Here is a 26,033-nt window from a genome sequence, read left to right as displayed (position 1 = left end):
CAAGAAGATTTTCACGTTTTTCATCCTGTGTGACTGAGCAGGAGCTATCTCACTAAGATTTCCTCTCTAGAAGATGTTAGATTTAAACCTCACAAGAATGAGAGAAGGAGAAGAAAATGTTCTGAATTTTTAGAAAGTAAATAAATGGAGTTAAATTTGAGGGTGCAATGTGATAAAATTAAGAGCTCAATGTGGCAGATGAACGTCACTAACACATGTTTGGTTCTCAGGAGGCAGGAAATAGGAGAGATGAAATTAGGAGATAAAATGGTGCATCGTTGTTTGGTAGGACAGTGATTTACATAAACCTGCACAATCATACTCAGAACCGATCTACAGCCGAAAGCAAAGGCTTTGCACTGAAATGTGTTATGTTCTGTTCAAAACACTAGAGGACAGTGTGTTTCTGTAAATGCAACTAAAAATGCACCAAGATCAGCTAAAATGATGAACACCTGAGTAGATCATCTTAAAGTCTTCCTCAAACATAATGCTTAATCAGTCAGATTTTGCTCTATGTTTTGACTGGAAATGTCAGTCAAAGAGAAGGCACATTGCTTCCTCTTGTTTATTTATTTTTTATTTTATAATCCTTTTTTGTACTTCTGCACCAGTGTGTGCATTATATAGATCTTTGCAAGAACTGCTTTACGTGAAAAGCTGTATTTCTCTCAGCGCTTTCCATTCCTTCTACCTCACCGCGCACCCCCCCCCCCAAGCCTCTTAGCTCTCCAAGGCCACCTCAACGCATCCTCAATGGATGAGAAGCACTCTGAAAAACCGAGGCTGCACTCATCCACAAACCTCCCGCGCTCTGCTCCCAGCTCCGTCTCCAAGGCTCAGCTTTTAGATGGGCACACTGAAATCAGAATGCGGTGTTTGGAAACAGACAATGGCAAAATCTATGAGGCATGCATTATAGGCCTGTCTGCTGAGCTTTGTGTGTCCTCCTCGGCTAATCTGCAGACTCTTTCAAACTGTTAACGGCACTTAAAGTATTTTTCAATTGTGCTGCAATGAATGGTCATTTTGAAGAGTCCTTAGCTCTGATGAGTGTGTAGCTCTGGGCAGGGTGGGTGAGGGCTGTCGATGCCAACACACTGGTGCTCTGTGGGTTTCAGGTGGTGAACGGTCCCATGGATGTTGTGAAGAGCGTGGACCGGATGGTGACCCGCTTCAGCCCACGTTTGACAGCAGAGTCTGACCATGTGACCATTCACACTCCCAATATCAGTGAGTTACCCAAATTTCCATTTTTGTTACAATAACAGGATTTATGAAGTTATGAATTCACAGGTTGGAGTCGGGATCCAAGTCTATAATCAAAGACATTAATGAAAGCACAGAAATGCAATTATGTAACAGCAGACCTTCAAAAATGATTCAATAAATTCTAGGATGGAGACAGAAATGCAGCCCTAAAACAACAATAAAGGCACAAATTTACATGCTTTGTCAAAAAAAAAAAAAAAAAAAAAATCAGAGATTTTGAATGCAGATTTCATGTTGATTTTAATTTCAGAACAAAAGACGAACTGAATTTGGCATCTTTGTGTGGTGCTGGTTTAATGAGGCTGTTCATTATGTGATAGTTACTCTGAAGGAGCTGCTGGATTGTTCACAGATTATAATACAACAAGTACAGCGCTGGTCGCTGCTTGTAATCTGAAATGAACTTTCCGAACCCAACAGAAATCCTATGTGTGTGTGAGGGATGACTTGTGTTAAATATAAATACATGGTCATTTTTTCTTAAACAGAACACATGTTTATATAGTGACTACTATGTGCAAAAAAAAACAACATATTTGTGCTGCAGTTATTATTTTATTTAAACAATTGTTTTATGTAGAAACACACACAACAGAATGAGCAACAGAGCAACATTGTCCATGCTGAATGTTATGCAGTTTTAGATACTTCTGTTTAGTCAGTGTTAGACAAAATTTACATAGAGCAGATTTACATTCATAAGTTCATTTCTATATCCCCACAATTCAATTAAAAATCTACAAGAAACAAAAATAATTAATCATAAGAAAGTGAAAGAGAGAACAAAATTAAACTTTGGATATTGTAGTATAATATGAAAATGAACAATATGAATGAAATGGAATAGTTTTTAAAGTCAAAAAAGAAAGCTTAATGATAAATGTGATGGTACATTGTCATATTTGTTCTGTACTAACAGGTAGAAACAAAAGCTTGTTCATCTTATGTACTGTTGAACAGGATGTGTGTTGGTGAAAACACACGTGCATTTTTTCCTTCTCATAAACTTTAATGTGACATGATCAAGCAATCCTTGATTTTAGCCACTTGAATTTTATTAACCATGCTTTTTTATTTAAAAACATTAGTCCACTAGTAGATACAGATACTAAATATGCATAGGAGAATTTCCATCCCAGTTTAGGTGTTGTAAGAAAAAACACAAAACTAAACAAAATTAAGCCTCAAACAATAGGCAGAAATTATAATCTTAGCCCAAAATGTGGCAAAGCCTTTTTAATACAAAAAGTGATCAATACAACTTCAGAAAATTCTATACAGAAATATAAGGATATTCTGCTGATATTCTGCATAAAACCATTTTTAATGTCACACATTTAAAATGTTATCTGGATGGTTATGTTCTTTGTAGAAGTGGAGCTGCAGCAACAAAGACTGGGTGAAGGATCTAGAGTGGAGAGTTTCTGTGGGCCTGGGTCAGAGACGCTCAGCCTTCTAGACTGCATTTCTGTTCCACGTCAGAAGATACAGGATCTGCAGAACAATGGTAGAAAATTAATACAAATCCAATCCTCGATTCATTCTGTCAAATGTTTTTTATTTGGTGTTAAATTCTACAGGTGAAATCAAAGGTATCTTGCTCTTCCTGCACCACAATGTCAGATTTTGCAGCAAATGTTGATAGAAAATCATAAGCTAGTGATGAATTGGATTTCTTTTAGTTTTATTTTGAGCTATTTTGTCCTGCAAACTGAAGAAAAGCTTTTGTGTTGAATGTGCAGGCTTCTATAAGATTACCTTGGTCAACATGTGGTATGGCTCTCTGCGACCTCTTTTCAATCCAGAAGAGAACATCACCATGGAGCCTACGGTCACTGACGGCACACAAAGGTAGAATCAACTCCTTACTGCCAGAACCAATCTGCAGCTGACATTTCAAAATAGTACATTTAACATATTTAGGTATTATGAAAATTTGTTAAATTAAGTATATTTGGGACAAACTCAGACAACTTATTGGCAGCAAAATCTTTCCTCTATGATTTTTGGTATGCACTGAATATACATAGATAGCCATTAGGTGATGCAGCACCCTTTCTGAATTGTGCTTAGATTGTGGCACTTAATGTGGCAGCATATTGGAATATTGTTATATTCATTCTGGTTTATACTTTGAAACTTAAATTCCCCTTTTTCTGATTGAAATGTTGTTTTTGTGGATGAGGATCCTCTAGTTTTGGATGCCATGTAGCTGGAAGAATTTTTGCTGATATTCCTTTACTTTTGTACAGTTTTTGTGTAACCACGGCAACAAGAAGATCTTTACAACAAGGAACTCAAATAATACCTCACATACAGCCCCGAATATGAGATGACCTGAAAATGACACATCATCATCATCATCATCAAGCAAAATTGCAAACAGAACACAGAGCACAACAAACAAAATCATAAAGGAGAACGCTTAAATACAAAATAAATGATTACCAGATGACATATTAAGATTTAAAAGATCTTAAAAATTTTAAGAAAGGGGAAAGAAAAACCACTGGGCCACTTGTAAATTTTGTCCACCACCAGGATTAAACATATGCGAAGTGAGTAAGAAAGAGTCTGCTAGCTCAAAAAGACAAAATAGGGCTTCACTGGTCTACAATGTTCTGCTGATCTCTAGTCTGAACTTCTTGTTCTGCTCTATGTTTGCACATCCACAGTGAGCAACAGATACGTTGCCAGTAGAATACATATTTTGTTTCTTTAATCTCTTCCTTATGGCTGTATGTTACCTGTGCCTTGTTAACTTTTAGTCCTCCCTCGGTAACAATAGTTATAGTAGTAAAAAGTTCTGTTATGAAAATGAGTTTATTCATCCAGTTAGAGGTTTTTAGTTATTTATATTAATTGAATTTTTAAATTTTTACTTTTCTCTTTTGTGTTTTGAATATGACTTATGGAGACTTGAAAATACGATATGTGAATGGATATGTGATGTGTTCTCACTTTTTACCGTGTGTGTGTGCATGGGTATGTGTGTACCACTGAAAACCAAATCTATTTTTGGATAACAATAAATAAAGTAACCCAACCTAACCGTAGCTAACCTCACTCAGTGTGACCACCTTCTAATCAGGTGGTCACAGATCTCGGCTGACCAGGATGATTGATCATCAGTCCATTCTCAGCCCAAAGCTGGTGTTTGTAAAGATGTTCTAGTTCTGAAACGATGGAGCAAAGTTTGGTGAAAAACCATATTTTAGGTTGTGAAAACGAATAAATTAATGTATTGCCTTGACTTTACTTTTCATTCTCTTTCACAACAGAAGAAGGAAATGTGTCTTGTATTTAGCATCTTCATTGAAAATCCAATCAAAAATACACACTTATTTAAAAACACTCGATAAATGAATCGATCAAACAAGTTTATTTATGTATCACTCTTCAGCAGCAAGGCAGTTCAAAGTGCTTCACATAACAAAAACACAAAATTACAATGTTACAAATAAAACACCATACAGTCAACGATTGAGCAAACATTACAATTTCATGAGTGTCATCACCAAAATCATACACATCAGTCATCTTGGTCGATGTTTCATTCACTGTGGTTAAAGTCTTTGTTTGCCCACAGGTATCTGGGCACTGTGCTGGGCTCGGCTGTTATATCCTCCACTGTGCTGGGAGACGACCAGCCAATCAGCATGGCGGTTCACTTCCAGCTCCAGCACAAAGCGCAGGTTAACCAAACCTCTGCTTTATATCTGTACTGTAAAAGTACTGGCCTATTAGAATGACATATTTATCATCTGATATTTTTCCCAGAATTCCATTGATTCTGTGTATGATCCTGTGTGTGCATTCTGGGACTTTGATCTCACGTAAGTAGGAATGGTTATTTTTAGGAGAACTTGTTATTTAACTGACTTGTAAAATTTACAGTAACAAAATTAACTGTCTAAGTGGATCCTAAGCAGATGCTGTGTCATTTATGTCTAAGCAGTTCGGAGGCTGGTGGATGGTGGAATACAAGAGGCTGTGAGCTTGTGTCCAAACATTATGGATACACCGTGTGCTACTGCAATCACACCACCAATTTTGCTGTGCTGCTGCAGGTTTACGAAACTCAGGTAACATTTGTGTGTCTGGCAACGGCTGTGGATTTCTGTAGCATCCTCATCAATAGGATGTGCAGCTGTTTAAACAGCATATGCATTTTGTGTTGCTCTGCACCAGACAAGCCCAGAAAACGAAAAAGCTCTGCAGGTGTTGACGTTCATTGGCTGTGGAGTGTCTCTGTGTGGCCTCCTCTTCACCTTCATCCTCTTCATTGCTGTGGGGTGAGTCACAAACATCACAGAGTGCATCCTGAAAGCATCAAGGGTGAAAAGCATTTCATAAATCCCTGCCAGATTCACATCAATAAGAAAAAAGCTGAATATTGTGTGGATGTGTGAGCATCCCTACAGGAAAACATTTTTCAATAAACGTGGGAGAGCTTCTCTCGCACGTCGCGGCTCACACATGATGTTATGTGTGTGCATGTGTGTGTGTGACTTTTTTAGAGTCCCCAAATCAGACCGAACCACTGTCCATAAGAACCTGATAGCTGCTCTGGGCCTTGCTGAGCTTCTGCTGATGTGCAGCGACTGGGCCGCAGAAAATCAGGTGAGACACTTTGATTAATCATATAAAGTGTTATAAATTTTTTTCCACCATATTGTAAAACCATGTATTGATAATGCATTCAGTCCAGTGCAATATGACTTGGGCTGTCAAAGTTAACATGTGAAGATGAGATTAATCTGAAAATGTTAACGCGTTAATATTACTTAATGCTGATTAATCAAACTGCCTACTGTGACCTAAAGCCTCTCTCCTGTGGATGGTTGTGGAGTTCACAGCCGTTATCGGCTCAACACACAGTGAGCGACGAACGACAGAGAAAGGTCTGTGACTGCAGACAGAAACACAAATTTAACATTTTTAACTTTCTTATGTTGCGTCGCTGCTCTTCATGTGGACATGAATGAACTATGCTGGTCGTTCAGCTGGATGAGGACAAGCGACTGTGGCCTCATCACACAAGTTCCATAGGAAGTGAATTGAGAGGAAGGTTTCTAAACTAACATTTAAAACCTAGAAAACTGAGGATCTTCAGACAATAAAACATTTTCTTAATAATTTAAAAAAAAATAAACATTAAAAAAATAAACATTGGTGGTTTTTGATATGGGCTATATGGGCGGTTTCCCAGGGCAGCATCAGAAATTGATGGGGCACCAAAGAGCTAGAAAATAAAATAAATCTTATCTGTCATCTGTCCAAGTTTGCTACTACTTGTGCACTGGAGTAAGTTTCCTATAGTTGCTCTGGAGTACTGGGAGACTACATTACTTCCTTGCTGGTGCAAAAATTAAACAGAAAACATCTTGCATTTTAATTGGCTGGGATGTGGCAGAAGGAGGGGTTCACCCAGGACACCATACCTGCAAGAAACACAATATAGATTTCAAGTTTACAAACTCAGGCAAAGAGAGACTAATGATGATGAATCACAGTGGTAGAGTGTGGTTAATCCAATTACATTTTTTGGTAACACTTTATTTGAAGGGGGTGAATAAGACTGACATGAGACTTTCATAAACATGACAACACATGTCATGAACATGAATAAGTCTTCATAAATATTTATGACTGTTGTAATAAAGTGTCATTCAGTAAATTATGACACTTTTAATACAAAGTTGACATTATTCAAAATGTCTTTGTTATGACAACTTGACATTAACCAAGAAATCATTACTGTTTAAACTTTACCTTTAATAACATAAAGTTACCTAATTTTTAAAGTGCAATCAGTAATACTTTTATAACAAATTTATATCAGTAAAGATTTCTTGGTTAATGTCAAGTTGTCATAACAAAGACATTTTGAATAATGTCAACTTTGTATTAAAGTGTCATAATTTACCGAATGAGGCTTTATGACAACATTCATAAATATTCATGAAGACTTATTCATGTTCATGACAGGTGTTATGTCATGTTTATGAAAGTGTCATGTCAGTCTTATTCAACCCCCTTCAAATAAAGTGTTACTCATTTTTTTTAATCGACTGACAGCTCTAGTTATGATAACTGATTAGTTAATGAAAACAGGTCTAGCACAGATGCAGCAAAGAAGGTGCACTGTTTTAATCAAGATGCACCCCACTAAGATTTCAGGATTAATTCCAGGTGTTTTTGTCTGTGTTTAACCCTGCAGGCAGCATGTTTCATAGTGACTGCTCTGCTTCATCTCTTCTTCATGGCGTCCTTCTGCTGGATGCTGGTTGAGGGTCTTCTTCTTTGGAGCAAAGTGGTTTCTGTTAACATCAGCGAGGACTGCAGGATGAAGCTCTACTATGTCATAGGCTGGGGTAAACTTGTTTTATTGATGATGGTCACAACTTAGCACTTCTCTGCTTCAGTCGCCAAGACACTATTCTGAAAAACACAACAGGACCGTGGGCTGGCTCTAAATAAACATCACTTTTTGACCAAGATTTACATCCATGATGTTTTTCTCTTATCCACATCTGAGTGTGTACATGTCACTACATATAGGCTCGTAGAAGACGGGAGTAGTAGCAACCCATGGTGACAAGTATATAGTAATTGTGACTTTTATTTATGAACAATTAAAACAATAAGCAATATTTACAATAACCAAGACTCATCTGTCTTGAAAAAATAAAAATGTCCTTTGGGGAACATTCAAACCGCTCAGTGAAAATTCTCTAGTGGATCCATTCAAATTCAAGTCTCTACATTTTAGGGAAAATTCAGTCAAGGAAAGAATCCAAAGGCCCTCAATGGTGTCAGGCAGAGAACTGACCCAGTCCTATCTCACCATCTGCTGATGGATGTTGTGAGGGGTCAAAGTTTGACTGTGAGGCTCACCATTGCCTGGACTCCCAATCCTAGGCTGCAGCATCAAATAAACTCCTGACCTGTATTTAAAATACAGACCTATCATCCTTCTTCTAATGCTCTGTCATAATATGAGGTTTATTCAACCGCCATACAACATGTATCTTTTCTTTATGTAAAATTACATTTTATAGTTTACAGGTAGGTAACTGTAGCTATTTTCTTTAGAACATATCATTTTAATAAATTGTAATAATAAAATGAAATTGTATGATTATGTTTTACCAACGGATTTTGCGTAACTCACACTCCTCCATGTGTGCGCGCTCTCTTTTTATTTCTTTCTAACTTCTTTTCACACAGGATTTTAGATTGTAAATAAAATCAGTTAGGTTTTAAATTAACATAGCATAAATTACAGCTCTGCTGCTTTTACCCATGCTCACCAAATTAAAAAAAAGCCACTCCTCTCTCAGTCCCTGAGGTGACTAAGGTTTAACCACCTCCCTATATGTGACTCAGCCTGAGTCACATAAGCAGATGATTCAGATTATTTCACAAGTTCCATAAAATGTTTGTTTCAATGTGAAAGGATTGCTTTAATTTTTGTGATGTTAATTTTCCATAAATATCCATTATGGATCATCTGTGTGTAATATATAGTATCATGATGAAATCTGTTGCTTGTGGTCTGGAGACATATTAAGAGCGTAGAACATATGAACTTTACCATGTCTGTTAACAGCTTTATTCAGCAGGTTTCCCTGGAAACATTGCCTCTGTTTCCAGTCAGGTTTTCTGGCCCTTCTGGTATTTGTTTCCATGTTCACCAAACAGAGACCGACCAGAGATCAGCTAACAAGACAGAACGCTTGTTAGCATCAAATTAATTGAGAAGCATATTAAATCATATTTAACATACAGTCTATACATACAGTTGTAGCTGAGCAGGTTAAGGTAAACTGATCCAGTAAATAGGCAATGTAAACACAGGTCATCTGGGATCACTTGTATGTATATCTTTTTACCAGGAACTGAAATGAGTCTTCTAAAAAAGTGTTGAGGTCAAGTGGTTGGCCTTGCTTCTTCACGAGGATCTAAGATTTTCTTTGCCTTACTGTGACATTGTTTCTCACTAATAAGGCTCTTAAGATTCAAAAGCTATCTTAGGCACTCACTAAGTGGATTATTGCCATCTGTGGCATCTGTGTGGATATAGGTTCACATCTGCAGTGATAATTTTCTTTAGAAAATAAATTGTGAAGGCTTTAGCTAAGATTTTTTTTTCACAGATTTAATGACAATGTTTGAGGGAGAAAGTGAAGCTTTTCAGGTGCTAACATTGCTTTTTGATCTGTACAACAAGCCACATCTACAGTGTCCTTGTAAAAGGATTTGCACTGCCTGAATAATTCTCAAAAATATGTAAATTTTGGTGATGAGATATATCCAAAACTTTGATACCAACTGATATAAATAAATAAATTCAGCACAACCAATTGCTTTCAGACATCACTAAAGTCAGGCTAATGTCAAATCTAATCTCAGTCTAAATAAACATCAGCTAACATCAACATCTATGAAACATCATGTTTTCTGTAAAGGGGGTATTATGTAAAATCAAATTTTTTGAGCTTTACATCATTTATAATGTTATCCCCTCATATAAAACATACCTTGAGTGTTGCCTTGATTCTTTCATGAATGTTTGAGAAATCATTTGATCTCCATGGTAACCTTTCAGCCATGCAAAACACTTGCTCTCTCCAAGCACCGCCTTTTCCATGCAGCTCCTCTTCAGAGTTTCGGTCTCGAGTCGAGCTCCTGCCTCACAGAGCAGCTCTCCCCCATCTCTTCCCCACTCAGCTCTTCTAGACTAGCTGCAGCAACAATTAGAAAACACCTGGTAGAACCGCGCATCTGCTGAGGTCAATGTATGAGCTACTTTTCAGTGAAACGCTACTTAGAATGATTATAAACGCCATAATGGAGAAACGTGATGACATGCCACGGGCACAGTGTCAGAAAGAGAAGCTTCTTAAAGAGACATAGGCCTAATTTTATTAAATTGCAAAGTTAAATTTCTTTAAAGTCATGTTTGAAATAAACAGTATTTTTGTAACTACTGAACATAACATTGTTACTACATTATGCTATAAAATGTTAAATTGTTGAGTGTGAGATTATGCAACTGTAGTAAAACCTAAATTCCTCTTAAACCTTTACATGCATATCTTTAAGCTCATTTTAAGTCAGTGTAGTAACACATACGGTGGTAAAAATCAGAGTTACTTGTAAGGTTCAGGAAAAAAAACAAAAACAGGAGGCTGGATAATTAAAATTTTCAAATATGACTCGCTTAATGTATGTAATCAACAAATCTAATAGTTGCCTAAAAACAATATATGCTGTGTCCTTACATTAGGTAAATGTATGTCTGTTCACTTGGCTGGTAAACCATGAGCTTGAATTTCTTCCTTTCCTCCTTTTTCATGTGTCACTTTGACAACAACATAAAAAGAATGTGACAGTCTTTTGCACAGTATTTGAAAATTTGTGAAATCAAGATTTAAAAAGAAATAAAGCAACAACCCTGTTTTAGAAGACATGCAGAACACTTTCCTCTCACGTGGAATAACACAGTTTGACTGAAGGACATGGTAATAATCTCACAGCAAGAATAAAAGTACACACATCTACAGTTAATGCTTTTTACCCAGTGACAGTGAGGGAAAATAAAACATGTTGTTTGTTCACAAATAAAAAAAAGAAGGCAGGAGCTGATAGAGGGACCGAGAGTGAGGAGGACACACACACACACACTCTGACCAAATGGAGATTTTCTCATCTCCTCTTCTAACTACAAAACAATTATTCTCCCTGCTGAGCCACATTTGCAATTTGTTTTATATTAATTCAGGATTTAAATTATATTTTGTAAAAAGACCAAACAATACTTACAGGTAAAATCAGTTTGAGCGTTTTTGTTGTTGTTGTTGTTATTGTTTGTTTAGTTTTTTTTTTTTTCTTTTTTTATGTGTTAGTGGCAGTGAGCGTCTCAGAGCAGACGCATTAGACTAAATTTTAGCTCAAATCAGAACTAATGTGATGGTGACCCATGTCGGGTTGGGGGTGTTCAGAGCGGGGTCTGCAGCCCGAACAGCCATTCTGTTTTCAGGACAGCCGAAAACTCGTTTAGAGCCTCAAATGTCACAGGACTTCTAGAAAAATGGCATTTTTTTTTAGACAAACATCTAGTCTTGGAAATTTCTTATTTTTAAAGAACCAGAATTTTATTTTCATTTCTAGGATTTAAAATAAATGTAAACATAGAAAAGGATGGATATTTTTCATATACTGTATGTAAATCATGAATTCCAACTTAATATAAGGAAAGCAAATCTTCTGGTACTTTTAGTGCCATTATTTATGGAAATACAGAACAATTATTGTAGGAAAAACTTAAAAATGGTTAAAAAAAGAAACCTTGCATTTGTTACAATATGTGTATTAACATTAACTTGCGTTTTGGGAGCCGCAGGTTGCAGACCCTTTGTGTAGATTGAGGGTATCAGTGCAATGCTGCCCAGTGTGTGAGAACTCCTCACACACTGGCAGCAGTACGGTACAATCCTCCAACTCCATTCAAACCCACAACGGCCTTCACCCACTGATTGCTGTAGACATGCCAGCTCATCATAAATTAAATACTTTATATTCCATTTTCTGGGCTGTAAATTAGATTTTCCACCACTAAAAATCTGTAATGCTAAAGTAATTCTGCTATGTTTACCTCATGCTTCCCACCAGGGCAAAGAACCTTTTATTCTCACCTGATTTGCAGCTTCACAGGTCTGGTTGCTCTTTCCAACATTTTCTGTTTATTCTAAATTTTCTCTGCTTATAATTACTTACATGATGTTGTGTTACACAACAGCCTTAACCCAGTTTTTATTTATGGCAGATGTTCTCGTATCCATTTGTAAGTGTGTGTTATGTCGCATGCTGAGCCGAGAACGCGATGTGAGTCGGTAGCACAAACAGTCTTCAGGTGTTACTCTGGTCTTTACCCCACAGACTAAACAGGAACAAAGAACAGGAGAGACAAAACATGGAGCTGAACCCTGTTGAACTGTGACAGTAACTGATGCAGATTCATGTTTTAAACAAGCTCTTTGTTGTTTCAGCACCATAGTTGATTTTATGTCATTGACCTATTTTTCAGGACTACCTGTTCTGATAGTTGGTCTAACATTGGTGATATCAAGGGGAAAATACAAGTCACATGATCACTGCTGGCTCAGTGTGCAAACTGACACCATCTGGGCCTTTGTGGGACCGGTCATATTGGTCTTGACGGTATGTATTCATATTGTGAGTTGTTCATCTGTGCACTGCGGTATGCTTAAGTCATGTGTACTGTTCATGCATGGATTAAAAGCTTCTTGACGCTGTTTATAGAATGAGTATGTTAGCTCCTCACTTTTATTTTATTCCTGACATAAATATAGAATATTTGTTCACTGAATGCAAAATGACATCTCCCCAGTCCAACTGTAGCAGCAACAATGGCAGTAAGATTAAAAAGAACCTTACAGAAAGCAGATCAAACAGCTAACTCGCAGTATTGCACCTTCCATCCAAAACATGAGTCTTCACATAAGTGTTTTCTTCTTCAGGTGTGTGCTGAGATGTATTTTGGTGCAGCTGAATGCTCCCGTCAGCTTAAGGCCAAGTGGCTCTGCAGTGTTGCCGCTGTTGTGTTCTGCCTGCAGGTCAATGCAGTTGTGCTGTGCCGCGTTGTCATGGTGACCGTTTCCAGCGCTCATCGCCGCGCTAAGATGCTCAGTCCAAGCTTTGCATCGAAAATGCAGACCTTTGACCTCACCTGGTGAGATACAAAAACATCTCTGCCTCTTTCCTTCACGAATTGTTTCCCGCTGTCTGCCCACGTTCTTCCACACTCACACACACACCAACCCACACACTATTTTCCCTTTTTGCTTGAGGAGCACTGGACTCAATGGAGGCAGTGTGTGAGACTGGGAGTTTACTGTGGGAGTTACAAGGGCTTATCAACTTAACACCTGGCCTCAGCACAGTTGTTTGTCTTTTCGTCAAGCCTTTCCTTTGCCATGGCCGTGTTTGCATTGTATTATTCATACTGCTTGGTATTAGAGATGCACCAATCCAGTTATTTTGGGTTTTAGTCAAATCTGTGTTGTTTTATTTTTAAATTTAAATATATGCCTGTACTAAAATGTCCAGATCCACAACATTTTTCATTAAAAAATGTTTCTGTCATGGGAACAATCAACAGGGAGGACAGAGACTCACAGGGGAACAGACTAATAAACACAGAAAAACCTCAAAATAAATACACAGAAAACACAGATCACAACAGTTTCTTATTGGTGATGACACCACACAAGCTTAAGTGGCAAAGACGACAAAGAAGACGACAGGAAGAAGGAGGATGATGGTTTGTTTTTGTTTTTCGGACAATGTGCAGCTGCTCCTCCAGGGCTCTCACAGCATCACAGTTCATAAGAAGTCGTGTGTCATTCCAACATGCTGAATCCAGAGCTCTTCTGTAAAATTCCCAATTACAATTTTCAAAAAAGAGCTGTACATGTATTATGCAGTATTTATGCAGCTCCTTTCATTTGTTTACGTCGCTTGTTGCTGCAACGCCTGAATATGACGCCAACTTCGTCTCTGATTGGCTGAACTATAAATACATTTTATGTGACTGCTTACATCCATGGCTGCCATAATTTTTAAAGACTTACTGCAGGAACAACCTTATTCACACGTGACTTTCATTTAATTTCTTATTTATCGTAACAATTCAATTGCAAAATTGTGTTTTGTCAAAATTAGCATCAGCATATAGACAATGATTTGCACACATTTGTCATGCAAACATGGCTATTATCAGTCTTTATCCTACAATTGTATGCATATTTTCAGTATTATTTGTTTTTGTAAGATTGACAACTGGATGATGAGCCATGTGAAAAAAACTTAGACACCTCATCAAACATCCAATCTCACATGTTGTCTAATCATCTTTTATCTCCTGAAGCAAACTGATTTATTTACATTTAAACACTAAAAATGATCCTCGTTTCACTCTTTACAGAGATAAACAGAAATGTGTTTTCTAATTGAGGAAGAGGTTAGGACACCCTGCCCTCTGATAGCTCTGAAGTGTGTTTGAGCCGTCCAACAGCGTCAGCTTGAGGAAAGTTTCACCTCTCATCACCAGCTTTGACTGTCAGGACTCGATTTGTTAACATTCAGTCAGTCACTGGTGGGTTTGCTGGTCCAGTTCTGCATCAGCGTTCATTTTTTCATTGATTGTCTTGACAAATTTCTGATTCTTGTTAAATTCATAGTGGTGTCTATGGTGATGATGGTCATGTCGTGCTTCATGATGCTTTCAGCTCCATGCTTCACAGCTCTTATTAGGTCCTGAGTTGTTTTGGGGGTTTTAATTAGTTGATCTGGTAACACTTTATTTGAAGGGGGGTGAATAAGACTGTCATGACACTGTCATAAACATGACATAACACCTGTCATGAACATCAATAAGCCTTCATGAATATTTATGACTGTTGTCATAAAGTGTCATTCGGTAAATTATGACACTTTTAATACAAAGATGACATTATTCAAAATATCTTTGTTACGACAACTTGTCATTAAAAATCATTACTGTTTAAACTTTACCTTTAATAACATAAAGTTACCTAATTTTTAAAGTCCAATCAGTAATACTTTTATAACAAATTTATATCAGTAATGATTTCTTGGTTAATGTCAAGTTGTCATAACAAAGACATTTTGAATAATGTCAACTTTGTATTAAAAGTGTCATAATTTACCGAATGAGGCTTTATGACAACAGTCATAAATATTCATGAAGACTTATTCATGTTCATGACAGGTTTTTATGACAGTGTCATGTCAGTCTTATTCACCCCCCTTCAAATAAAGTGTTACCGTTGATTCTAGTTTAATTATTACTCTGCTTTCTTAGTTTCTTATTTTGATTGATTACCCTTCTGTTTACCTTAGTGCAGTCCTTTCTTAAGTTACTCTGGTTTTATTACGTCTACTCATTCTTTAACATTAGATTCATTCCCTCGCCCCTGTGCCATTTTCTCTCTCCCCTCATACCTGCAATAAGTCTGCCAGTCAGCCCAGGTTATTTGTTCCATCATTCTCTCTCTCAGTGTTTAAACACATCTCCTATTATCACTCCCTCCTGGGCGACAAGCGGCTGGGCTGCTATGCTGATGCGGTCTCCTGTTACGGTCACGCCTCTCTTATTCTGTGGTGGCGGCGGCCCTCGACCTCACATCCCTTCTGTTGCTGCTCAACCTCTGACTGGCTGTCAGTAGTTCATACTTTCAGTGCAGGCCGTGCCGTCTCGCTGTCTCTGCCACTCAGCTGCTTGGTGTCTCGATGCTCCGGGAAGCAGGGCGGAGCTGGTGACGCCCTGGTCGCTCCGTCTCCCATCCTTTTATTTCTCCAGCCACACTCTCGCATCATAGCTGATGGGAGACACCTGGGAAACAACCCCCACCAAAATAAAAAACACTTGCAACACAAATCTAAAACCAAAACATGCATGTAGAAAACGACCACCTTGCCACACATACTCAAACCTTTGAAAGTCGTTGTTCAAATGCAGAAAGTGCCACACTCACAACATTGGTGTTTATGATAAAAGAAAAAAATGTCAAACAGAATGTTCCTTGCAGCCAGAATTTGTATTTGTATTCATAAAGCCTACCTTTAAGACGCACTTCCACCTTTACATTTTTTTTTATTGTATGTTTGTTTGTAACTAATGGAAATGCCACAATGCCATTCCTTTCCCTCTACAGCCGTTTCTCTTCATTCCCTCACAAACAGGCGGATGTATGTGCCAGTCGTGTTACATCAATTCAGGAGATTGGAGGGAAAACAACTTTCAGAAATAAAGAGAAGAGTGAATCGGCTTTGTCCTTGCTGACACAGTGCAGCTGAAAAACTCAATCTCTCCATCCAGGTGCAGCAGTATGACAACAATGGTGGTTTAAACAAAGGCAATGTTTTCTGCTTTGCCCCATGAAATGGTTATTCGCCGTATAAGAACCAAGATCACTGAAAGGATGGTTGCAAAGGAGCAGGAGAATGAATGCAGTTGGGCGGAAAATCTATACTTACACAGAGATGTTTGGTGTGGATTCGACAGGGAAACATCCAACAATAAACTGTCTTTACAATACGTTCAATGATTTTCTTTTCCTTTCTTTTTAAGACCTCAAGAATGAAAACCCACACAAATGCGAGGCTGAATATGTTTTAACCTAATGCATACGAAGGAAAATAAGGACAACAAAATAACTGTTGAAGACTTTCTCTGAAAAATGTCCATGTATCAATGCATGCTCTGTACGAGGGATTGCTGTAAGCTCAATGCACAATGCAAGCAATCATCTGCCGTCACTGTGTGCTCATCCAGGAGGAGTGAATCCTGCAAGTCAGTGACTCAATGCCATCCCCTGGGTTTACTTAGATTGAAAACGCACTGTCTGATAACGAGGATCAAATGTGTGATTCAATTGAATTTTTTAATTTTTAATTTATTTATTTATTTGTAAAGTGCTTCCAGATGACATTTGTTGTGAATTGGCTCTACATATACATATTTTGTTTTTCAGTTCAATTTGGTTTGTAGCACCAATTCACACAAAATGTCCCAAGACACAAAATCAACAGATCCAATCTTTGTATGGAAGTGTATGGTGAGCTTAATCAAATCATAAAGACAAATTCATATTAAGTTGCATACATTCCAGTTTGATCCCAGTTATTTTACCGGATCACTTCTTAGGCCAGTTGGTAAAAAAGAGATCTGTTCAAGGAAGCCAAGCTAACTGCATCGAGTCACTGAAAATGCAGCAATTGCTCCTCCTGAACAAGCATTCGGTAATAACACATTATTCAATGCTTTATGTTTACAGCAACTCACGTACCATGTGATAAATTAAAATAGCATTCAAAAGTCCATTTATTTCAGTAACTCAACTCAGTCACCAACGAAAATACATTATATAGATTAATAAGACAAAAACTAATTCACAAAACCTCAATACTATAAGGATGTGAGCTTTGAATAGGCCAGTCCTTGATGGATTCACTTGTGAGTTTTGGGTCATTCTGGATGATGTGGTAAAGTTCTGTTCTGCTTTGGTTTTATGTTTTTTACGGTTGCCCTCATATTTTCTGCAGGCTCCTTCAGGTCCAATACAGTAAACCATGACACTTTCCCCTCCAATGTTGCACATCTGAGTTTTTTTGTTTTTGTTTTTGTTTTTTTCCTGCAATACTGTGATTCACATTCAGCATCTCCTTTGTTCTGGTGTCCTAACAATTTTTGACTTAATTTGACTCGATCGAAGATTATTATAAGTGAAGTTCTGTCTTTGTCTTTGGAGACTTCTAGCAGCTTGTTGTGGTCCTCACCTGAAGATGCATTTTGTTACTGCTGGTTTTAATTGATTAGCTATAGTCTGTAGATACTAATTATAACACCTGAACCACCAACAGGGTTAAAGCTGATACTGTCTCTGTGTGCTTTTAGGGCAGTGACCCGTCCAGTTCTCATCCTGCTGCCGGTTCTGGGTCTGACGTGGATGTGTGGCGTGCTGGTCCATCTGTCTGTGGTCGTCAGCTACATCTTCATCATCCTCAATTCCTTTCAAGTAAGCAAGACTGAAGTGAATTCTGATTGTGGTGTGTATATTAGGGATTATTTGAAAAAGGCAAGATGAAAAAAATGTGTGACATCATTACTGTCAAAAAGATGCAACAGATGTAACCTGATATCAATATTATTTTTGTTGTTGTTTTTTTAGTTAAGCTATGCAACAAAGTACAATTAAAACTTTAATATATGACACAGAAAGTGTAGTCTGGTAAGAACCAGCCCTTGTTCTGTTTGAGGGTCCAGGTTCTCAGCTGTTGAGAAACGATTGCTTCTCAAAGACGTGACCTTTATTGAGATTTTAAATTTAACCCTAATGTTTGCCGTTTTTAGCCAGTTTGATGCTAAGAAGCTACCAGAAGTTGCCTGTGGTGTAAACAACCATCCTCCACTGTGAAGAGGGAAGAGCCAATCCAAACAGGGCTAATCTTAATCAACGACTGTGGCTCCAGCAGTCTGTGTTGGAAGCGTGACCAGCAGGGACTGAACGGTTTCGTTCATTTCCTTAGCTGCCATTCCTAAAACTCCAAGCAAACTACAGTTCTGAAACAGTCCAGAAAACCAACGTCACCGTTCACGATTTCTCCTTCTGTTCACTGATTGATATGGTAAAAATCCACAGACTCTGCTGTAAGCAAGAATTTTTTTTAGCAGAATTGCACTGGAAGGCTGAGGTCAAACGACAAAACGTATAATTTTTAGTTTGAAATTGTAATTACAAAAGTATTTTCATCATAGACCTTGAACTTCTGAATAATCTGTGGAGCTGTGGGCATCAAGCCACAGCTTCACAAATGGTCTGACAGCCTTTACCTTTAACATCCGGTCTAATCTTTTCTCTAATCTGGAACAATTCTCTTATTTGTGGCCCATGTTCAGTGTGGCGCACACACTGTCACCAAACAGCTACGTTTCCATTGTAAATCTTTGTTTGTTTTCTGTTTAAAAAACACAATTTAGCAATTGTGGTGTTCCTATTAAATAAGATTTGCAATTAAAATTTCAAGTGAGTAATTGTGTTTATGTGATAAGTCATTAAAAACCATGTCGCGTTGTGATCCTCCAACTATTTCCTGTTGTCTTTTTCTTGTGGTTTTCTCCAGTGGCAACATCCTGTTGTTCATCACTTTACCAGTTGCAGTTTTGCAAAATAAACCAATTTCAATATGCCTAAAAAACCACCTCATTCTAGCACCAAAACTTTTTAATGAAAGTATTAGGGTTTTTTTGGGGGGGGGGGCTTTGTTACTAAATCGGTGTGTTTCCATTATGCAAATTTATTTTCAAAATGTAAAATTGCGCAATTAAATAGGTAGTGGAAACATAGCTGTTGACTACTTGTCACCCTTTAAATAGGCAGCCTGACTGGTTAGAAGCTTGGAGACAGCTGTAATGCTGATTAGAGGACAGCCTCAGTCTAACATGTCCCTGTGGTCACATCAGGTCAGTCTTCACTAGAGGTACCATCATGTTTGTCCAGGCCTGTTTCATTAGTTTATTTTTTAAATGATTCAGTTGAACCACATTTCAAAGCAATGTCTAATTTTCATTGGTTCATTTTTGCTAAGATATTATTTATTCATGTTCATAATAATTCTCTTTAATATTAATGTCAGTTCAAGTTAGTACGGTGATCTTTGTGGCTTGCTCGGATATTAAGAGAGGGGTACCAACAATTATCACATCCATATGTGCAAGTGTTTTCAGTATCATAAAATCAATATTAAATCTTCAACAATACAGCTGCCTTGACTCAGCAATGCCCTTGTTGTAAAACAATATTTTATCAGCTAAGCCATTTCAACAGCAAAAAATCATTTTAGTCCATGCATTTATATATGATGTTTAGTAGTTTGGTACTTTTAGCTTCTTCTAATTAAATTTCTGCATTTTCATGGTATGAATGATTTATCTATTTTCATTCATTTGCTCTCTGTTGCTTCAGAAGCCTGTTACTTTCACATTCAGATCCATTTCAACATGAAGGCTGTTGGCAAAGCTTTGAACAACTTTACATCTACATCCACCTCTCCTCCCCAGATAACATGGCACTCATTTCCTGCATCTCACATGCTTCCTTTTTTTTGGATAAATTCCCCCTCCATGTTTTTCTTGTTCTTTTTCTGTTATGTCCCTTCTTTTTTTTATCTTGCCTCTCCTTTCCTCTATCGTCCCTATTTGCTCTTCCCTGGTCTTTAATCAAAATGAGTTAGCCCTTGGGTGACCCCAGAAAGCTGCTAGTTAATTTAGATTTACTGTCAGTGTCCAGTTGAGGCCAGATAACGCTACAGTAGGAGTTTTTCCTCATGGTGGTAGGAGGATGATGCAGAGCCAGCAGCTTTCCTCCTAACTAATGAAACAGGAACAAAGAAGAAAGGTAGAAAGAGCCAATAATAGAACATTAAAGAGCTCCGGTAGTTGTTGGACATACTCTGGAATCTCAGACATGGATTTTAAACATTGTCGTTGTCCCTATGAGTTGAACTGTTTGATCAGATTTCCACCTCTGTAGCACAGACCAAATCCACATGAAACATGAGAATTGTGATTTCTGCAACATGAACTCTTGCAGCTCAGTGTTAGGGTGGTCTTCTTCAAGGTTCTGGGTTCGGTTCTTGTTCCTGCTGATGAGCAGCACACTCCAGGAACTAGCACAGACCTTTAAAGAGGCGGTCCCTCAAGTTCTAAAAAGGGAAACACATTTTAAAAGACAAATTGAGCGTTTTGTTTTTGTTGGAGATGTTTACATCTTTCACATCAAACCTTGTCTGTGTTTATATATATATATATTTATATATATATATATATATATATATATATATATATATATATATATATATATATATATAAATATATATATATATAAACTTTTCCCAAAGCGTAACTTTTCACAGGCTTAGAAGCAAAAGCTTTATCCCACTATAACCCTGATCAGTATCCATGTGTTAAGCTGTAAATCTTCTGAATCCTTTTTACAGAGCACGGGGGGCTTACATGCATTAAATAAGTTTAACTGTTTGAACTTGTTAACAGTTTTAGAAAACAGTTTTGTTGATTAAATTTCAACACTGGATTAACAACTTTGTGGTCAGGGTTGCTTTAAACCCCAAAAGCTTTATCTCAAAGGTTCCTCTAACAAATCCACGTTTCTTCACTATTCTTTATAAACAACCTAAACCTGACATGAGATAAAACACAGCTGTGGATGTAGCAGCTAAAACCAGCCTCTTCCTGTGTTTGTATGAGGGTCCATTAACATCACAACATCAGAACTGAGTTTGTTGGGTTTTAGATTGTTTTTTTTTTATTATTATTTTGCCACCATGTAATATCAATTTTACACTGAGGCTGTAAGCAAAGATCCTGGCTGCTTCCAAAAATTAGAGAGTGTGTTTGGATGCACGTGGAGCAGAACTAGCTTCTGAAATCCTGTCTGAAATACAAAAATCAAATGTGTGTATTTATTAACAGAATCACATGTAAAACACAAAATGACTTGTTGATCAGGTAATTAAGAATTTTTGCTGATCCCAGTCTAAACAAGCCTACTGATTTTAACCTTGGGCTGTTAGAAAGTTTGAATTAAATGCTCACATTTTCCCTCAGTGGGAACTTTTAATGCACTCTTGTGCCTTAAAATATTTGGACATATGCATTGCAAGTCAGAAGATTCTTGCCTTTTGCCTTGAAAATAGTTGAAAACAGCCTTTGTGTTATTATCCAACGTCAATTTTGGAGACACAAAAAGGAGGTGAACACTGCAGTCGCTATCAGGAAATATCGCTGCATGTCCTTATAACACAGGTTTTATGGAAAGACCTGAGAATAAGTTTAAACAATTCATAGAAATTAATTCTTCTTTCAAGTAAGAGCCAACCTTGGTGCCACCACAGTTGCATAGCATTGATAGTTGGGTGGAGGGAAAACATTTCTACTTATCTCAATGTCTGGAAGAACTCAAGGCCAACAAATATCAATCCCTGAAAAATAGACCATTTTATAATCTGTCTGCCGAAGATGTCACCTCGTTATTTAAACTTAGGAGATCCATTGTGGACTTTGCTGTGAGCTGAAAACCTGACTCTCCTGAATCCAACTGCAGCACAGCATTGAAGGAAGCACTAATGAATAGGAGTGAATTTGTAGTGAATGCTTTTCTTTTATTAGTGGAGAGAGAAACATAGTTTTGCAGAGGTTTCAACTTGGAATGCTAAATAGAGATATACTGTCAACAAAAGTTTGTTTTCTATTGCTTGTTCATTATTTCTCTTATCCACAGGGCCTGTATATCTTCTTAGTGTATGCTGTTTACAACAGTGAGGTAAGAAGGCATTCAAGCTAATGAGCTTGAGTAAAGTAGCTCTAAAATGTTAGAGCTACTGTTGGATCTGCAACTAAATGTAAAAAATAAGCTGTGTATTTGTACAATATGTGAGGACAAAAGGAGTGATAATAAAGCCTGAATCTGATTTAGGTGAGGAATGCCATAAAGAGGATTAAAGAAAAGAGAAAGGCTCTGTCTTTCACGGTAAGTAGATCCACAACATCCACACACAGAGCTGTGCGTGTCACATAGCCCTTTATTTATTATTACATAAAATATTAAACTTTATGTTCTTTTCAACATGAAGCAGGTCCTATAAAGAGATCTGAATATGACACATTCAGACAATTATGTCGTATTTAGTATGAAAATATGCAAAAATGAAAAATCATTCTGTCCAATTTCAGCTGCCAGGCTGTAAAACACTATCCATAAGGTATCCTTTTCATTATGATTTTTGTTTTAAGATCTACATGGTTTCCCCCTAAAAAACGTGCTAAACCCGGTGTTAAGGGCTCCAGGGCTAACTGTGGTTTTTAACACAATTAAAATATATGCAATTAATTAATTAATTAATTAATTTATTTATTTATTTATTTATTTATTTTTGCTCATATCCCACTGAGGGAAACCCTGGTCTAAAACATTTACAGTCCAACAAAACAGAAAAAAGAGAAGAAATGTGTAACAGAAGTCCTAGCGTGATAGGTGGACTGAGCCTGGTGCTGCGAGGTTGGAGACCTCGTCCTGTTAGGCGACTGGGCCTGGATAATACCCGTGTTAAACGGACAGCAGAGTCCGGCGACGACAGGCGCTTAAATTCCGTAACAAAAGTATGTTTTTATCTTTTTTTTAAAATCATTTTCTTTTTTTTTTCTTTTTCCAAAATCTCTTTCTCTTTCTTTCTGTATATTCAATGTCACATGCTGTTTTTATTTTGTTTTTTTAATTATGTAAAGCACCTTAAAATGCCTTGCTGCTGAAATGTGCAATACAAATAAAATTTGATTGATTGATTGATTGATTGATTGATTGATTGATTGATTGATTGATTGAACAGAGAAACTGACTTGTGTTTTGTAGAACTGCTCCCAGCCTGCCAGCTTCCTTCCCTCCCAAAGGGCTCCAACAACCTCGTGGAGTCGGAGCCCCCCAACCTCCTCCAGCCCAGAAACAAGTGACACCTCTGGACCCCTCAGCTCCACTTCCACATCACTGGTCATCAAGAACGGTATGCTACAAGTAACATGGTCTGGGTTCCATTGATTACTCAGTAGAACGTCTCTGACTGGGAAAAGAACATGTCGGCCCACCAGGGATGACTCCACCAATGTTCAAAAAGAAAAAAAAGAAAATCCCATTTCTTTAGAGAAGACCCAAGAGAGATTTTCTCTCAGGCTAAAAACCATCTTCAGCTGGTGAATTAGGAGGCATGAAAAGGAAAAACTCTTCAGCTTTTAAATCAAACAGTTTTTTAATTGGAGAGCAGATCTGTTTAGAGACCTGGCTGGACTGATCCCTGGGACCATGTGGTTTGTGTAGTAACAACACAACATGTGAACAATATGTGAACAAAGTCTGGAACATGTTCACACATAGTCCTGATGCCACCTGAACATTCAGTGTGTTTTACTTGTTTCATGTGATTTGGAAGCACAACATGGTGAAAAGTTATAAATTAATAATGATCCATAGTTTACAAGAACAACTTCAAATACAAACTAAAATATGTGGTTCAAAAATAGCTTAATTAAAGCTTGTTGACAAAATGAGAAACTTATGAGAGAATAGCTTTGCATGGAGGTAGTACTATGTGTTTTCCAGGCACATAGGGCCATCTTAGAGCACAAACAACCATGTTACCTCTAGTTTTTATTAAAGAAAACTGTATATATCAAATGTGATTTAAAAGAAACTTGATTTTGTGATTTAGTGCCTTGAATTTGGCCTTCTGTCTCTTCCAAAATGCTAGTTTTTTTCAAACACCAGCATTATTGAGCTTCAAAAAGTTCATAATTTACACGACTGAGTCGTATTAAAGCTGGTTTGATATTAAAGATGACATAAGAACTGCAGCAGTAGATTATGGCTCATTAATTGCATGAATATGCTTTGCTTTTCTCTGATGTAGGAAATGCAGATATCAGTTAGTACATTTAACACTCCTGTAGTTTTTAGCTTATATATAATTGCACATTTATTTCATGCTGCCAGCGCAGTCCAGAAGAGTTTGAATAGTAAAGCTCAAAACGTTGTCATGTCAGCATCAGCTCTTAAAATGCCTAAAAGGTGTCATGGCCTCAGGGCTACCAGCAGATACAGTGTTCAGGATTTAATCTTTTCCATTCTTCCTGCAAACAAAAGAAGAGAAGAATAAGAAGTTTGTCGCTTCAATTTTAAATCAAAATTCTCCAAAAATTCTCCGTCTTTGGACAGGTCAGTAGTTAAATGCTGCCTGTTTAATGCTGGTACCTTTTTACTCTCTTGCTTTGACAGTTTGGGCAAAATGTGGATTTATTGGTTTTGTTGAAAACTCAACTGGTGCACCTCAGAGACAGAAGAGCAGCTCTAAAAAACCTTTAAGTCACATCTGAAGACCCTTCATACTGTCTGACTGCGATTCAGATGGAGACTGAGGGCGACGCCAAGGGAAACAGCCACAGACCTGAAGTTTGAAATGATCCTTTCATTCTACTAGAGGCTCCAAATTAGATTTCATTACCCACCCTCGTCCTATGTCCATGTTTTATATCAGTGTTCTCTCTATAATAAGTGCCTCAGAAGGTAACAGTGTGTTATCGTTTCAAACCGCTGTTCCGTCTGTCTCAGTCTTTTTGTCCTTGGGCGTTTGTCAGTCTGCCTACAAGGTAGCTTCCCACCATCAGTGTGTGAATGTGTGCACAAATGGGTGAATGACTGAATGTAGTGGAAGGTGCTTTGGTGTCCTTGGACTTGATAAAGAGCTCTAAAAATGCAGACCATTTACCATTTACTGTGCCTCCAGAAAGCATTCACAGATCTTCACTTTTTCCACATTTTGTTATGTTACGGCCTTATTCCAAATTATATTAAATTAATTAATTATAATTGAAAACTAAGAAATCACATTTACATAAATATACACAAACTGCCATCAAGCTAAAAATTGAGCCATTTCCACTGGTCATCCTTGTGACATCTCTGCGGTCAATTCAGTTGATTGGACTTGATCTTGAAAGACTCATACTTGTCCATAGGAGGTCCTACTGTTAACAGAGCAGGTCAGAGGTCAAACACCAAGCATGAAGTCAGAGGAATTGTCTATAGACCTCAGAGACGGGATGATCTTGAGGCACAAATCTTGAGAAAGATCCAGAAACATTCCTGCTGCTCTAAAGATCCCACTGAGCTCAGCGGCCTCCATCCCTGGAAGTCTGCTGGAAGCAGCAGGACTTTTCCTGAACAGAGTGATCGGGCATGAAGGGCTTTAGTCAAGGTGGAGACCAACAACTTGATGGTCACTCTGTTAGAGCTGAAGGGTTCCTTTGTGGAGAGAGAAGAACCTTCCAGAAGAAAAACCATCTCTGCAGCAATCCACCAATCAGCCTGGATGTTAGCATGACTAGATGAAGGCCACGTCTTAATAAAAGGCTCATGGCAGTGAGTCTGGAGACAGACCTCAGACCAAGAGAAACAAGATTCTCTGCTCTGATGAGACAAAGATTGAACTCCGGTGTGAATGCCAGGCATCATGTTTGGAGGAAATCAGACACAGATCATCATCGGGTCAATGCTGTCCCTACATTGAAGCACAACAGTGGAAGC

At 37.7% G+C, this 26,033-nt stretch overlaps 1 protein-coding gene across 1 annotated transcript in view; it reads left to right on the top strand.

Moving 5' to 3' along the window:
- Positions 1–26,033, top strand: part of adgrd2 (adhesion G protein-coupled receptor D2) — a 39,688-nt gene that overhangs the window by 11,206 nt on the left and 2,449 nt on the right. Inside the window, exons 8-22 of the mRNA XM_088008469.1 lie at positions 1,122–1,233; positions 2,645–2,779; positions 3,015–3,123; positions 4,862–4,967; positions 5,053–5,108; positions 5,231–5,357; positions 5,464–5,567; positions 5,793–5,895; positions 7,496–7,649; positions 12,368–12,501; positions 12,918–13,033; positions 17,783–17,903; positions 22,185–22,226; positions 22,380–22,433; positions 23,313–23,460. Coding sequence (XP_087864595.1) covers positions 1,122–1,233; positions 2,645–2,779; positions 3,015–3,123; positions 4,862–4,967; positions 5,053–5,108; positions 5,231–5,357; positions 5,464–5,567; positions 5,793–5,895; positions 7,496–7,649; positions 12,368–12,501; positions 12,918–13,033; positions 17,783–17,903; positions 22,185–22,226; positions 22,380–22,433; positions 23,313–23,460 — 1,621 coding nt within the window. The remainder of the gene's footprint in view (positions 1–1,121; positions 1,234–2,644; positions 2,780–3,014; positions 3,124–4,861; positions 4,968–5,052; positions 5,109–5,230; positions 5,358–5,463; positions 5,568–5,792; positions 5,896–7,495; positions 7,650–12,367; positions 12,502–12,917; positions 13,034–17,782; positions 17,904–22,184; positions 22,227–22,379; positions 22,434–23,312; positions 23,461–26,033) is intronic.

Source organism: Poecilia mexicana, unplaced genomic scaffold, assembly GCF_051168715.1.
Source record: "Poecilia mexicana isolate PSO_F unplaced genomic scaffold, ASM5116871v1 scaffold_9, whole genome shotgun sequence".
Lineage (NCBI taxonomy): Eukaryota > Metazoa > Chordata > Actinopteri > Cyprinodontiformes > Poeciliidae > Poecilia > Poecilia mexicana.
Note: the sequence above shows the minus strand (reverse complement) of the source record. Positions and strands in the feature narration are given on the sequence as shown.